Below are 17,005 nucleotides of genomic sequence, written 5' to 3'. Positions count from 1 at the left end.
AGTTAGCAGAGACACAGTGAATACTTTATTTTTTTGGAACAGAAATGGATTTTTGTGTCTCTTTTCCGAAATTACAGCATAAATGCACTACGTGCTAGGGCTGTGCAATATGAACAAAAAAATCATTTTTTTGCAATTTTTTGCAATTTTTTTTTTTTTTAATGAATATTGCAATTTTATTTGCAATTTTGGCAATTGTTTTTGCTTTTTCAAACAAGCTACATTCTAAATGTATTTAGTGCACAAGAAGTGTATAACAAAACATTTCACAATGAAATAACATACAGCTTGCTAAACAAAACTGTAAAACTGTCTTTAAAACATACAACATAAAATAAATTAAAGGTTAACTAACCTAAATTCTAGTCATACCAATAAATAAACTTCAAAATTGTTTTTCAGTGCACATTGTAGAACCTGGAAGCGCTGCACTTATGTCATTTGGTTTCTATGGCAACATTTCTTAATTTTAATTAAATGTTTTTAATTTAAAATTTTCATGTAATATTTATAATTTATATTGTTTCAGATTTATGTCATTTAAAATGTTATTTTTAGTACTTCTAGTTAACAATAATCACATTGCTGTTTGTATATACAGATCACAGGACTTCTCTCCCATTGGATCATGTGCTGGAGCTGGCAGCAGAAATATCCTGTGTGTCATATGGCTGCAGGGTCGGATACTCCTCCCCACAAACACTCACGGACCAGGTAACACACACACACACTCTCTCGCTCTTTTCCTCTATTACCTGAGATCATGGATCGTGTCTGGAAGAATATTAATGGGAAGTTGAGAGAGATGTCAGTGATAAGGAGGACTCTGTTTAAAGTGGGATACAACTATAAACTACAGCAGATGTCACGAGGAGCTGATTCTCGGTGGTTAACGTGAGTCAGTTAACCAGATAAGGGGCATCCATCCGTCCATCACAGAAATTGCACAGTAAAAATGTAGCCTAGCTACTTATTAATATTGATTTATAATGCCCAGCTCTATCTATCTATCTATCTATCTATCTATCTGTGATGTCAAATGACAATATTTTAAGATATGTCAGTGCAAGTTATTGTGAGTTGAGACAGCTCACACATGAATTTTAGTCTAGTCTTAAACCTGGTCTATGAAAGCAGGAGTATAAGCTTTACCAATGAGCGATTCTTTCTGGATGCTTTCAGAAAGATATTGTACAGTAACATATGACTCTCCTAATGTAGATGATGCTGCTTCAGCTCCCTCTTGTGACTGAATATGAAAACACATTCTGTATTTAAACACTCTCTCACTGTGATATTTGATCCATTGAATATTATAATACATTAATGAATCAATCAGGAGAAGAAGAGATGGTAAAATTAGCAGTTTATTTAATGACATTAGTTAGTGTCTTTGTTTATGCTTGATCGGTCAGATTTTCACCTGACCAGCACAAATTCAATGAGTGTTATTATATTGTAGCAAAGTCAATGGAAAATTGCTGCTTTACAACATCGTCCTGTAACAATTAAAAGCTTGAAGTAAGGACTTTCCATTATCATTAACTAATAAAGACAACACAGCACAGAACTGTAACTGGAAAAGTAATAATACATATACAGATATAAAGCAGTGTTAGTGAGAAGAGATAAATAAAACATAAATTAAGGGTTTTTTTTTTTTTTTCAAAGCCACAAACACAAAAAGGCTGCTAATTCTAATTTGATCTTTAGATCATTCATGCCCCCTCCTTCATACTGTTTATGAAAACATTTGATTACATGCATTCACAAAAATACTTTGAAAATCTCAGGTGATCAGGCAGAACTCTTTCCTTCTACGTCTTCAAATGGTCTCCTCTGTCATGGTGCACACCAGCGTAAGAGGGAATGTGTCTGACAACAGACTGTCATTATACAAGATAAGTGATCAAAGCCAATCCATTCCCACTGTAATGTACCAGATAACTTAATGTATGTTTTCCCTGGGAGACATTTGGTTCATTTTTATTGTTACAGTAATAATACTCAGCTTCATATTCCCTTGAGGTCTGATGAAATCTAACAAATCTCCAAAGCAATGGACTGCATAGATGGTACCTACCAACTTAATGACTAGTGATTTCCTACTGTTTAATTCAGAAAAGAAAAACAGATAAACAGATTCTTGGACAAAAGACTGCCAAATGTGAGATCTTAGAGTACTAACTCCTGATGGATGTAGTCATCACCTCATCCTTTATTAAGGATCTGGATATGTATTTTGCAGCTATAAATACTTGTTCATCAGTGAGTTTAGTGTCTGTAGGAGTTTCTAAGCCCCTAAGTCTGGTTCACAGAGCTCGTCTTTACTGCTTTAACAGTTTTACAATGTAAACATTCACTAGATGGACATGTTTGACCATTGCGCTCGATTCTTGAAATCAAGAAGCCCAACGCACTGCCCACTTCTGGCATTTTTCAAAGCAATAACACGTTGTATGACACTCAGATCTTATATTAAATTTCTGACTCTCACTGTTTACTATCACACAATATCAAAGATCTGAAAGTGAAGCCAGTATTTTGTTAACAGAGTTACAGGAATGAAGTGTAGCATTAGTGTATTGGTGTATGAAAGAGTTTCATTAGCCACCAACCTAAGAAGCTTTTTACTCTGCAGTTTAACAGCTCAACAGAAATGGGGTTCTCACTTTCACAAGATATATAGAAATATGTTTGTATTGTTGTATATGGAGCTCACGTGTTGTAGATGTCATAGTGATTGACACGGGTGGGCGTGTCTTATCTCAAACTGAAGTTGTTTCCTCCGGCTTATTCTTTCCATCATGTTCTTTCAACAGTGGTGTCACTACAGTAACTGTGGGATCGGAAATACAGAGACAATGACTGTTGTTAAATATACATCTACATACAGATGATGTTACAGCTACACATTCCCAAAGAAGACACAAGAGTTAATTAAAAATGCTAAAAATAACAGAAAAAATAATAATAGTAATAATAATAATAAGTTTAATTTATATAGCGCCTTTCCAGTGCTCAAGGACGCTTTAAAGTATAGGTTCCTTAGAAAAGGATAACTACAATATAATAGACAAAAATGACAAACAATAGTACAAGTGAAAAAAAGATTGAAACACAGTGAGATACAGGACACAATATATGAATGATAACATTCAGAGAACAAGTGAGTTTTGAGTAGTGATTTAAATTCAGAGATGTTTTTGACACAGCGAAGTGATCGAGGAAGTGATTTAAATAGTTTTGGTGCAACAACGCCGAATGATCTCATCCCCACTGAAGTGAGGAGATACCGAGGGACAGAGAGAAGGCCAGATTCAGAAGATTGTAATGAGCGAGTCGGGGGAAAACTCACTTTACCGTGCAGTTGTGGTCTGGACAGGTATTTATATCCATCCAGCATGAGTAGGTCTAACTGCAGAAAATCATTAGGAACTTGCCAAGTTTCATTGAGGAGAAAAATATTGAGCTTATTGTCAATGATAATTTCACTGAGACAATGAGGTATGCTGAAAGATCAGAGGGTGCTGCATAGTGTTGGACTTTGATGACTTCCTATAATTAGACCAAATGCATGGAAGAGCATCGGGCCTTGAGTGAAGAATACTCAAGAAGACTTGTGGTAAGCAATGTATATAACCTGGATGATGGAGAATCCTTAGCCTCCGACAATATTTATACGTCATAAAATCAAGACGTGGATGTAATGCCAAACAATAGTGTAAAAGAGGCCAGCTGGTAGAGAGCTGTGCAGTGAAACCTCACTTGCTGCACTCTTTATGTCCTTGTTAGTATGCCCGCCTCCTATGTAGGCAACCCGGGTTCAAATCCCAGTTGGAAGGAAGGGTGGTTAGGACCAGGTTGGGTTACATTGGTGCGGTAACCTGGATGGGAGCGAGGTAAACCCCACTCCGCAACCTCAAGAGGCAAGCTAAAGACTGTGGTCTTTAGCCTCCTTGTTAGTGTGCCCATCTCCCTTGCCAGCGACCAGAGTTCGAGTCCCACTTGGAGCAGGTGGTTAGGACCGGGTGGGGTTACATTAGCCAGGCTCTGTACGTTACATTACCAAAACAGCAAACTAAATGGGAGACAATACACTCAGATAGCAAGCAGTAGACAAACAGCTCAACTGATAGAGGGAGTGGTAACTCACCCATCTGATTAGCCAAACATTGTGGAAGACATGACTGCTTGCAGCAGCATGATGACACATCTATAAAAGACATCATAAAAGACAGAAATCCTTAGGAAAGTCCTTGGGAGCTCCAGATAAAATTCTTACAATATGAATTGCTACAAATGTTTTTTTTTTCTTTTGAAAACCTTCAATAAAAAAAATAATAAAGTAGGAAAGTGAGACTCTATTCATTTTCCTATTGGGTTCAGAAGAGATTATCAGTAAATAATGACTTAAATTTTAGGGCCAGATGGTCTAAAACTCTTCTGGCCATTAAAAAAACTACTGTCAGGATTTACTAAAGAGACAAAGTGAAAAATGAGTGCTCAAAAGTTGTGTTTCCTTTTCCGATGCAAAATTTATGGGAGGAGATATTTAAATGATTTAAAATGTAACATGATTCACTATGGATTGAGGTAGTCAATTTACTGCCGTATGTGTCTTAAAGCAGACACTAATTTGCGTTGCTTCATAAAATTGAAGTTAAACCACTGGAGTCACATGAAGTATTTTAATAACGTCTTTCCTACCGTTCTGGACCTTGAATGTGTAAGTTGTGTTGGACCTCTATGGAGGGACAGAAAGCTCTCTGATTTCAGCAAAAAATATCTTAATTTGTGTTCTGAAGATGAACGAACATCTTACAGGTGTGGATCGACATGAGGGTGAGTAATTCATGACAGAAATGTCATTTTTGAGTGAACTAACCCTTTAAAATCTGAAGTTTATTTTGCTGTAATGACCGGCTGATTGTATATTTTCCTTTACTTAATAAATACAGCTAGTTTTTCATTACAAGAATTTTTAAAAAATCTTAAAGAACTTTATTTCCACACTGAAATTTATTCAGATTTTCACTGTGCTCCACAACACTCACACAAACAGGAGGAACACACTCTTGAACTGCTGCTTGACCAATCAGATTCGAGGACAATGTTGAATAAAATAAATCTCTAGTTACTATAATAGATGATGTTCTACTCACCAGTCACATTGAATCTCCTGCATGTGGTCTGTTTGCTGTTAATGATCTGTAATTTATAATGTCCTTTGTCTTCAGTTCTGATGTTTTTGATGGTCAGACATCCATTCTCCTTCGGCTCCACTCTTCCTGCGAATCTCTCATCAGTTTTAATTGGCCATGTAGCATTTGTAGCAACAAGACTCTTTTCAGCTCCAAACATCCACAGCAACAGATCATCACCCTGTATTTCAGCAGTAGTCTCGAAACGGACAGAACCTCCCTCCTTCACTCGTATGTTCTTTACTTCATGTCACAGCATTATATATATATATATATATATATATATATATATATATATATAAAAGACAAAAGCATAGTTTAGTTTGTAGTTTCAAAATACAATTACATACATTTTTAAAGCTAGATGTTTACCATCACCCTTTGGCTCACAGTGTGAATATAGCCAGGGTTGCCAGGTTTTCACAACAAAACCCACCCAAATGCTACTCAAAACTAGCCCAAAACTAGCCCAGTGGTGTTTCAAGGGGGGTTCCCCAGTAAAAATCGCATTTCAGGGGGTAAAATCTGCGTATTTGGAGGGGTTCCCCTTGTAAAATTTCAGGGGATAAATATCATGCTATTTGGGTTTGTTTCAACCCACGGACATGAAAAACAACCCGCGGCAACAGTGTAAAAGTAGCCCAATTTCGTGGGAAAACCGCGGACTTGGCAACACTGAATATAGCCTATGATTCCTAATCAAGCCTGTTCTCGTAATGTCATGATTTTCCCCCCTTTAAATAGTTGTACTTTATTCATGCAACTTTATTCTCTCCACATTATCTCGATTTTATTCTTGAAATCTGAGCTTTTTTTATTGTACTAATTAAAATTAAAAGTAATTAAAATTAAAAGTGAATTTAAATTTGGTTACAATTGAGCATTTAGAGAAGTTCTAAATCGTTCACACAGTTGACAATCATTAACACACTTCAGGACTTGATAAACTCACCTTCCACAGAAACAGTGATTTTCTTGCATTTGTTTTTTGTCTTTAGTATATAGAGTCCAGAGTGAATGGTTCTGATGTCTGTGATGGTGAGATCTCCATTCTCACCCCAATTCAGTATGCCTCTGAATCTCCCATCAGCACCCTCCTGTAAATTTTCATTGCTCTTTCCTTTGATAGCTATGAGATTATAATTCTTTTCCTCCTGATAATACCACTGAATCTCATCATCATTATGTAGTTTATTAAGACCAGTGGGTAGAGTAAAAGATTTTCCCTCCTCCACTGACATTTTTGTCACTTCAACTGTCTCAGCATCTAGAAACAGAGAAACATGCTCTTGAGATCAAGTGTGCAGGTGGACATCTCAGTTAGACAAATCTTTTTGGTTTGGCATGTTCACAAATACCAAGCTTCGTTTTAGAGAGAGATCATTTTCACTTTTCAGCATTTACACTTTTTAATGCTGCACAGGTGGAATACGTGCTGTATACTGTATACAAAAACTGCAAATGTGTCTCCTTCATCTACTTGTGATCCATTCAACCAAAACACATCTTAACCCTTGTCCAGTGTTCGTGTGGAATGTAATAAGGTTTTATTTTTAAACAAACGTAATTTTACTCACTTTATTAATGTTTTGATCTACATCTGTGCAGTTTTGGGGGGATTCATGGCATGTTTTAAATTTATATAAATAAATTAATGAATATTTTTTAAATAGGATTTTTTTCAAAAAACAAAACAAAACAAACAACCAATAATGTAAAATTCACTTTAAAAAAAAGATCCAGATTTCTGATTTTCATTTATGGAGATAACATGGACAATTTGCCATGGTTTAGTCTAAGATTTTTGGCATCTGTTGGAAAATTGAACTTTAAAAGTAAAAAGTTATCACTTTCACCAGTAGATGGCTATAGAGCTCCCTTGACTATGCAATTTGACATGGTTTTTGAATTTTGACCAATTGAAAAACATTATTTTCACAGTTTTTCCAGTTGGATTCATATCTACATATGATTACATTTTTTTTTTTTTTTTTTTTGTCAAAGTTTAGCATTTTTTGTACTAAAGTAAGTTTTGTACTGAAGTTTGTGCCAAATTGTATTGTCTCATCCTTTCATCTGTGTGTGTGTGTGAACATGATCATTTTGCAGTGTGGATGTTTTAAAGTGCTGCCATTTCATTTTTGTCTTTAGAGGAACAATTTTATCCATTTTCACAGCAACTTTTTTCCTCACACTAACAGAAAACCAGATATCACTCCATTTATTTTTTATTATTATTATTGTAGATCTACAAAGTCTCATGCCATTTGGATCAAGGGAACATTTTTTTTTTTTTTTTTTTTTAATTCAGCAAACGTCATTTGGGAATTTGGGATCAAAAAGACCCATAATAGCGTACAAGGGTTTTAATACAAGGTGTAAACAGAGCATTACTCATAAACTGATAAGGCATGCTAATGTCAGAAAATGCATTAGGAAATAAATATACGCTACAGTATTCAACAAAAAATGCGATGTTGGATGTCAACACTTTTGCCACAGCTTTTGCAGAGTTTTGGCGAAGGGTTAGATTATCAGTGAATACAGAGAGAGTTATCGGAAGACTTGGAATAGTGAATGAATTTTTTGGACCATAATATGGTTCATTTATAATACTTTTCCTTTTAAGAGCTTGACTGTATTGGCCACTATGAGTAAATGATACCATAATTTTCATTTCAGTCTTAAGAAAAACAATAGGTAATCTGTTTCATCATGCTGTCTCAACTGTAATACTCACCCATTCGTTTTTTTAGTTTAGAGATCTTGCGGTGATAGTAAATCACAACAGAGACCAGAACTGCCGCCACAAGCAGAGCAGCAACAACAATCCCTGCTAAAACACCTGGAGACAGACGTGGACCTGCAACAGCTGAAGACAGACAGTCATTAGTGTGAGTGAATGGGTTTCATTTTATTCTGATTCAGGTGAATCATATTATGAAAGAAGTTGAAAGTGATCTACAGTGCATCTGGAAAGTATTCGCAGCGCTTCACTTTTTTCACATTTTGTCACGTTACAGCCTTATTTCAAAAGGGATTAAATTCATTATGTTCCTCAAAATTCTATAAACAATACCCCATAATGACAACGTGAAAGAAGTTTGTTTGAAATCTTGGTAACACTTTACAATAAGGTTCATTAATTAACATTAGTTAACTACATTAGTTAACGTAAACTAATAATGAACTGCACTTATACAGCATTTATTAATCTTTGTTGATTTCAACATTTACTAATACATTATTAAAATCTTGTTAACATTAGTTAATGCACTGTGAACCAACAATGAACAACTATATTTTCATTAACTAACGTTAACGAAAATTAGTAAATACAGTAACAAATGTATTGCTCATGGTTAATTCATGTTAGTTACTACATTAACTAATGTTTAACTAATGAACCTTATTGTAAAGTGTTACCAAAATCTTTTATATCTTTTATTAATATATTTGTATTCATAAATATTCACAGCCTTTGCTCATTACTTTGTTGAAGCACCTTTGGCACCAATTACAGCCTCAAGACTCTTTTTGAGTATGATGCTACAAGCTTGGTACACCTATTTTTGGACAGTTTCTCCCATCTTCTTTGCAGGACCTCAGGAATCAGGTTCAAGTCTGGGTTCTGGCTCGGCCACTCAAGGACATTCACAGAGTTGACCCGTAGCCACTCCTGTGTTATCTTGGCTGTGTGTTTAGGGTCGTTGGAAGATGTTGGAAGATGAACCTTCACCCCAGTCTGAGGTCCAGAGCGCTCTGGAGCAGGTTTTCATCAAGGACATCTCTGTACATTGCTGCATTCATCTTTCCCTCAATCCTGACTGTAAGGATGGGATTGGCCAGGTGATGAGCGGTGCCTGGTTTCCTCCAGACATGGCACTTGCTATTCAGGCCAAAGAGATCAGTCTTTGTTTCATCAGACTAGAGAATTTTGTTTCTCATGGTCTGAGAGTCCTCCAGGCGGGCTGTCATGTGCCTTTTACTGAGGAGTGGCTTCCGTCTGGCCACTCTACCATACAGGCCTTACTGGTGGAGTGCTGCAGAGATGGTTGTTCTTCTGGAAGGTTCTCCTCTCTTCACAGAGAAATGCTGGAGCTCTGTCAGAGTGACCATCAGGTTCTTGGTCACCTCCCTGAGTCACTCCCAGGTCCCCTGTTGACTTGTGTAATATGAATAAACTGTCATAGAGTCTGTCTTCGTGACAAGTGCTGTGTATTGGACGTTTGATGATTGTCACCAAAGGCTGGTGGTCTGTTTCAACGGTCACTGGTTTGCCATAGATGTAATTGTTGAATTTGGTGCAAGCGAAAACTACAGCAAGGAGCTCTTTTTTCTATTTGTGCATGGCGCATTTCGGTTTGCGAGAGGACTCGTGAAGCATAAGCGATGGGCTTACTGTCCTGCAGGCATGCCGCTCTTAAACCAAACTGTGAGGAGTCACTTGTTAAGGTGACGGGCTTGTCAACGTCGTAGTACAACAGGACAGGGGGGCATGTCAGGCACTTTTTCAAGGCATTGAAAGCATCCTGATGCTGTTGTAGCCAACACCATGCCGTGTCTTTGTGTGTTAGTTGGCGGAGCGGGGCAGATATATCACTGAGGTTAGGGATAAACTTACCCATATAGTTGACCATGCCGAGAAATCTCTGAAGAGCAGAGCCGTTTGTGGGCTCTGGCATTTCACTGATGGCCTTAGTCTTTGATGGATCGGCATGTAGGCCGTCACTGCTGAAGACATGGCCCATATAGCTTACCTTTTTCAGTCTGAATTTGCATTTCAGTGGATTTAGCCGGAGATTTACCTGTCTGGCCCGCTCGAGCACTCTTTCTAGGTTGTCATCGTGCTCCTTTTCTGTGTGTCCACCAACCAATATATCATCTACTATTACAGCACAAGGGTATCCGGCAAACTTTTTTTCTATTGAGCGTTGAAAAACTTCACTAGCCGAGTTTATGCCAAAAGGCATTTTCAGGAATCTGTATCGGCTAAAAGGGGTGCTGAATGTTGTGAGTAGTGATGATTTATTGTCTAGGGAGATTTGCCAAAATGAATTTTTTCACATCTAGCACAGAAAAGATGGTGGAATTTGACATTTAGGCCGCAACTTCCTCAACCGTTCTCATTGGGTGGTGAGGTCTTTGTATAGCTGTGTTTAAGTCTCTAGGGTCTATACAAATCTGGATGTTGTTAGAGTCTTTTTTATGAGCAGCGACTATGGAAGACACCCACTCAGTCGGTTTAGAAACAGGTGTAATGACTCCAAGATCAGTCATTCGCTGGAGCTCCGTTTTAACCTTGTCTTGCATAGCAACTGGAATGCGCCTTGCTGGTCGGATGACAGGAGGAATAGTGGAGTCGATTTTCATGGAATATGTGACAGGTAGTTTACCCACCTTGTCTTTGAAAAAGTCAGCATATTTGGTGAGAATTCTTCTGTCAATTCATCCTGACTGAATGTGTTCAGCTGGTGGACTTCTTTGTTGAGAGTTAGAAGTTTCATGTGTAGGCAGTCAGATAAACCCAGTAGTGGCTGTGCAGAGCTTTTGATGACATAAAACAGCAGGTTGTAAGTCTGGCTGGCTAGACTGCATGGTGGTGTGACTGTTCCAAGTGTGTGTAGTTCGTTGCCACCATATGGTACAAGCTTTGTTGTGTTTGACGCATTAAGTTCTTCCCCTTTTCGCAGGTGTTGCAACGTGTCTAGATCCATCACATTACACTTGGCTCCAGTGTCCACTTTCAGTTCCACTGGCTTACCATGTACTCGTACAGTGCTGTACAGTTTGCTCTTTTGTGTTGGGTTAGTCATGGAATCAACAGACTCTGCATTTACTCCGTCAGTGAAGAACGATTCAATTTCTTCACTGTTTGTCTGGTGTGGTTCAACATTGTGGACGGTTTTGCTGTAGCGTCGCCTTGTTTGATTTGTTTGAGTGGACCTGCAGCATTTCTTAAAATGTTTCTACTTCTTGCAGCCACTTATCTCTTCTGGCTGGATGGTCACTACCACAATTGTTACAGTTCTTTATGGTTGGTGGTGCTTTGCTGTCTGGTTTGCGTTTCGATTTGTCTCACCGGGCTTCTGCGATCTCATCTTGAACTTGATATGAGGAGCGCAAATCTCATGGAACTTTCTTTTTAAGCAGTCTGGGTCTTCCCTGGACTCAGCCGGCGTAATAATAACACTGTCATTGTCACCGGGAGCTCTCACCTCTTGTTGCATAAACAAAGGACCGTTCATGTTTGATGGCTTCGGGACCCGCAAGGTTGAGGAGAATGAAAGCTTGAGTTCGAAGTGGTTTGTCCCCGTGAACTGCAGCAATGAAGATATCAAACTCTTGTTCAAATAAACGCCAGTTCTCTGGTTTTCGTCAAAAACGAGAGGATCCGGTCTTCGGAATTCCCCTGCCATGGCTGGCACGTGCAATGTAATTGTTTACGTAGCTTAGCGGTTAGTTAGTCAAGAGTGGAGTGACATGCATGTAAACTTTTCCAGCGAAGACAAAACTCACTTTTGCGTGCAGCTGTAGTTTACTTCTGACACCATGTTGACTTGTGTGATATGAATAAACTGTCATAGAGTCTGTCTTCATAATCTGTGGCTTTATTGACCACACATCACATTTCCTACATCACACGGCAGCTACATATCCAACACATACTGACCACCTGAAGGGGGCAGGACTGCTAGATAGAGAAACCTCATAACCACCTACACTTACGGTGATGTTACACATACTGATGTACTACATCCCCCGATCACTCAGTTTGGCCGGGCGGCCCGCTATAGGAAGAGTCCTGTTGTTTACAAACTTCTTCCATTTATGGATGATGGAGGCCACTGTGCTCACTGGGACCTTCAATGCTGCAGAAATTTTTCTGTAACCTTCCCCAGATCTGTGCCTTGATACAATCCTGTCTCAGAGGTCTACAGACAATTCCTTGAACTTCATGGCTTGGTTTGTGCTCTGACATGCACTGTTAACTGTGGGACCTTATATAGACAGGTGTGTGCCTTTCCAAATCATGTCCAATCAACTGAAATTAACACAGGTGGACTCCAATCAACTTGTAGAAACATCTCAAGGATGATCAGTGGAAACAGAAGGCACCTGAGATTAATTTTGAGTGTCATGGAAAAGACTAAATACTTATGTAACAGTGATTTTTTTTCATTTTTTATTTTTAATAAATTTGCAAAGATTTCAAACAAACTTCTTTCACATTGTCATTGTTTGTAGAATTTTGAGGAAAATAATGAATTTAATCCCTTTTGGAATAAGGCTGTAACATAACAAAATGTGGAAAAAGTGAAGCACTGTGAATACTTTCCGAATACACTGTAATTATACTGAATGTCATTATTACATTGTTCTTTCCAGGTTTAGAGTTACCCACCAGTCACAGAAAGAAGGAAACGCTGATCGCTTTCACGGCCTCGGATCTGTAGCTCATAAAGTCCAGTGTGTTCGGTTTTGGTCTTCTTGATAATCAGAGAGCCATTCTGGTTCAGCTGCAGTTTGTCTCTGAATCTCTCATCAGCATCGTTTAATGAGATCTCTTTAGTTTCCAGATCGATTTTAGCCAGGAGGATGCCTTTATCTCCAAACTTCCACACTATTAGATCATCTCTCTGGACTTCAACATTATTCTGTAGAGTGACAGACTTTCCCTCCATCACTGACTCTGACTTCACTCCATCCGTCTCACCAGCCACCGCTGGAAAACAAGCCGAAACAGTTTCTCAGAAAGAGATTAAATTCTGTAAATCCTCGTGCTACCTATTATTAAATTTATAAATCCATCACTTAGATATTTACAGATTTCAATTCTTGTACATCAATGTTATTAATAAAACTAATAAAAAGCAGGTCCTGTGCTACTTCTTTATATTTCACCTCATATTATTGCATAAGATCATACGCTTTGACATGTTGACAAAAAACAGGCTTCATTCACATTTACTCATAAATATAAACCCTGTTTATTAAAGAGATAGTTCACCCAAAAATGTAAAGTCTATTATTATTTTTTCATCCTCATGTCATTCCAAACCCGTAAGACTTGATATTTTTTACGAAATCTGAGAGCTTTGTCACTTCATTGACATCCTATGCAACTACCACTTTCAAAGCCCAGAGAGGTAGTAAAGACATCATTAAAGTAATCCATGTGCAGTGTATCCAAGTAATCCTCTGCAGTGTTTATACATCACATTTTAGTATTGGTACGGCTCACTTTGAACCTCAACCGATGTGGTACTAATTGCCGTACAGAGCCATACCACACAGTGGAAAAGTGAGCTGTACTGAGCCGTTGTGGTGAGAAATCGTGTCCTCCCAGGAATTGGGTCTCCTTTAGGACCCCGAGTGTTACCACTGGTTCAGTGGACTTTTAATGGGTAGTATTTTTAGCACCTGATTATAATTTCTGCAAAATCATGTTATAATTTATATAATTTAAAATTCATTATAATGACTATTAATGTCTTTTGAATTACATGGTTCATATACCAGTATATAACTGAAGCTATAGGTTGTGAAATCAAGCATTTCTCATTCTTACTGTTTTTTTTTTAGTTAGCTTATGTATAGCATACATCTACCTGATTAGCCTGCTAGCTTAGCTTATATTATATTAGGTTCTTTTTTTTTTTTTTTTTTGGTTCCAATATCTGTTTCTAGTTTGTTTTATTATGCAATACAAAGGCATTCATTTTATATTTCAAGCATGTTGTTTATGCACTTAATGTAATAAACATATAATAGTGAAATAGGTTATAATTAGTCAAGACATCACGATAACAACTTTTTATCAGACATTACTGCCTGGGTCATAAAGGAGTCCTGATTCCTGGGGGGGACTTAATTTCTCATGACACCGCATGCAGAGAAAAAATCGGCATAAACAGCATCATTGTGACATTGAAGGACTCGAGATACTCACCAAAGACAGTAACATTAAATATTTTCGTCGTAGTCTTTTCTCTAGAGACGGTTAGTTTATATCGTCCTGAGTGTCTGATTCTGGTGTTTCTGATGGTCAGAGATCCAGTCTTTTGGTCCACCTGCAATCTGCCTCTGAATCCAGCATCATCAGTGACAAAAAATGAAGTCAAATCTGCCTTTCTTGCTATTTGAGATATGACAGAGTCTCTAGGTCCAAACAGCCACAGTATCGTATCATCGTTTTGTATTTCAGTAATATCAGTGTGTAGAGTGACAGAATCTCCCTCCATCACGGTTTCATCCGTCTCTGCACCAGACACACCTAGAGTAGAAACAATCAGCTTTACAAATACAGATCAGACTTCATTTCTCCTCACGTCAGGAATGGTGTCCAAATGGATATAGTAAAACTGGTTAGTGTAGTTGTGTATTATTCAGTGTAAATACATACATACATACATACATAAATAAATATAAAAATAATTAATAATTTTTAAGAGTTACAAACAAATGTCACCCATTCGGCGGAATGGCTCAATCATTATTAGACTCGTCTGGGTCTATTTCTCCAGCATCGTTTCCCATGAAGGCTATTTAACTCAGAACTGATCACAATACTGCAGTGCAGTGTCGAAAATGAAACCGAAAGATACAGAAATCAATCACTTACCGTCCTCTAACAATAAGAATAGAAAGAACAAAAGCATGTTCTGCACGTTGTTGTAGAGCTGAATTAATAAAGCTGATCTATATGGAGATAATTTATATTATTCTGTTCTGCAGAATCTCCGTCGCTTCTGAACCGCACTCAAACACTGACATAAACGTGAATAAATCACGTTACGGACGCTAACGGAGAGACGGTACTAACGCCCACTGAGAACTGCGACTTTTCTATCCTTCAGAGAATCTACGAGCAAAGCAGTGGCATGCCTAGGGTTGCCAGGTCCCAGAAACATTTCCTGCCCAAAATAAATGAAAACTAACCCATTTTTCATTTTAACATTAGTGTTGGGCAATATGACCAAAATTTCCATATCATATGATATAGATATTTATCACGATATTAATTTACCATTAATGGGGAAGGATATGCTTTCCACATGTTTGTAAAAAGAAACACTACACCTATAGACCGGACATGTAATATACATGCACATGGCATTTTCAGGCCCCGAAAATGTCGTTGTCATGTAAATGCACGGCCAAAACACATAAAAACGTTTTAAGCTTTTGGTTAAAAATGGTGTGTAAGCAGTTTTGAGTAGTCAAACTGACAATTTCTGTTATCTATTTTGCTATTCTGACTTGTGGTAATTGACATTAAGATTAAGATATTTTAAATGCTATTTTAACTAGTTACTTCCATGATTTCCATTAGAATATATTTTCTAATATCTACAAATTGGTTTTGTCATTTTATTCAGTTATATCAAAATTAATGTTTTTGCAACACTCCACATTTACAGTAAAATATGGTGGATTTACGCTAAGTTATATGATTTAATGTCGTGAGTCAATATCCTTTTTTCAGTCAGTTTTCGAACTAATGTTTGGGGCGTCTACTGAGAACTGATATAGTGATCGGTGAATTCTCAAACTTTTTTTTAATAACACAATTTTCTAACGTTTAACAATTTTTCAATAACTTTTAATTTTTTTTTCATGCATTAAAACTCTTAATAAGAATATGCTAATTCATCTCTTCAGTTACGTCACACGCCAGTAGTAGCTATTATGTTCTTCGCGCAAATATCAGGATTTCAACCAGCAGCGCCCTTTTTATGTTAAAAAATGGCTAACCCGCTATCTATGATGCATTTAATAAAAAAAAAAACGTCATGACAAAGATGACAGAACGCCGTAACAACTTTTATTGTTTGAACGAGAACTAACAAATAGGCTAATTAGTTATGACGATATCAACATCTTCAATTCAAAACCCAGCCATCTCTGACTTGTTTAGAACAGACATCAGCCTTACACGGTAAGCTAAGTCGCCGTGGCATGGTAATGCAATATTTTTTGCATGTAATATTTGTGAACAAGGGGTTTTCTGAAATGTACACATATAAGCCACTTGTATGGCAGGTTGTCGATACAGCCAGGACTCAGGGGGCGATCACATATCACGTCTTTTGCGTACTCAAATTTGTTATTTTTAAATGTAGGCAGTGGGTTCTATATGGAAGGCCAAAAGGGCCAAAAACACATGAATTTTAACACGTCAACAACGTGTTAAATATGTGTATTTGACGTGTATTTCACACGTGAAATACGTGTTAAATACGCGTGAAATACACATGAAATATCAACGCGTTAAATACGCATTAAAAATCCGTTTGAACGGGTCAGTGTCATTGGCTGCTGAAAACTTGGGTCAAACCATTTCTGTGAGGATTAGTTCACTTTCAAATGAAAATTTCCTTATAATTTACTCACCCCCATGTCATCCAAGATGTTCATGTCTTTCTTTCTTCAGTCGAAAAGAAATAAAGGTTTTTGATAAAAACATTCCAGTATTTTTTCCATATAGTGGACTTCAATGGAGCCCAAACGGTTGACAGTCAAAATTACAGTTTCATTGCAGCTTCAAAATGTTCTACATGATCCCAGACGAGGAATAAGGGTCTTATCTAGAGAAACCATCACTCATTTTCTAAAAAAAAAAAAAAAAATTATATGTTTTAACAATAAATGCTCATCTTGAGCTCTTCTTCTTCTCTATTAGAATTCCGCTAGTGTAGACACTGCTAAGTGTATTACTGCCCTCCACAGGTCAAAGTTTGAACTAATTGTTATATACTTGCACTAGCATATTGTATATGACAATTTAGTTCAAACTT

The 17,005-nt window shown here is 37.4% G+C and overlaps 2 protein-coding genes across 1 annotated transcript; both read right to left on the bottom strand.

The window, feature by feature from the left end:
• The window catches only part of LOC127508111 (zinc finger protein 234-like), a 404,421-nt gene that overhangs the window by 185,302 nt on the left and 202,114 nt on the right, over positions 1-17,005 (bottom strand).
• LOC127508129 (uncharacterized) lies at positions 1,352-15,078 on the bottom strand. The gene is made up of 8 exons (XM_051885803.1): positions 14,830-15,078; positions 14,158-14,481; positions 12,610-12,930; positions 7,945-8,076; positions 6,157-6,471; positions 5,166-5,447; positions 4,157-4,216; positions 1,352-2,839 (listed from the first exon to the last, which is right to left on the bottom strand). Exons 1-8 carry the CDS (start codon positions 14,864-14,866, stop codon positions 2,769-2,771), a joined length of 1,542 nt encoding a protein of 513 aa, XP_051741763.1. The 5' UTR covers positions 14,867-15,078; the 3' UTR covers positions 1,352-2,768.

This window comes from Ctenopharyngodon idella, chromosome 3, assembly GCF_019924925.1.
Source record: "Ctenopharyngodon idella isolate HZGC_01 chromosome 3, HZGC01, whole genome shotgun sequence".
Taxonomy (NCBI): domain Eukaryota; kingdom Metazoa; phylum Chordata; class Actinopteri; order Cypriniformes; family Xenocyprididae; genus Ctenopharyngodon; species Ctenopharyngodon idella.
The sequence above is the reverse complement of the archived record's forward strand: the minus strand, read 5'-3'. Positions and strand labels throughout refer to the sequence as shown.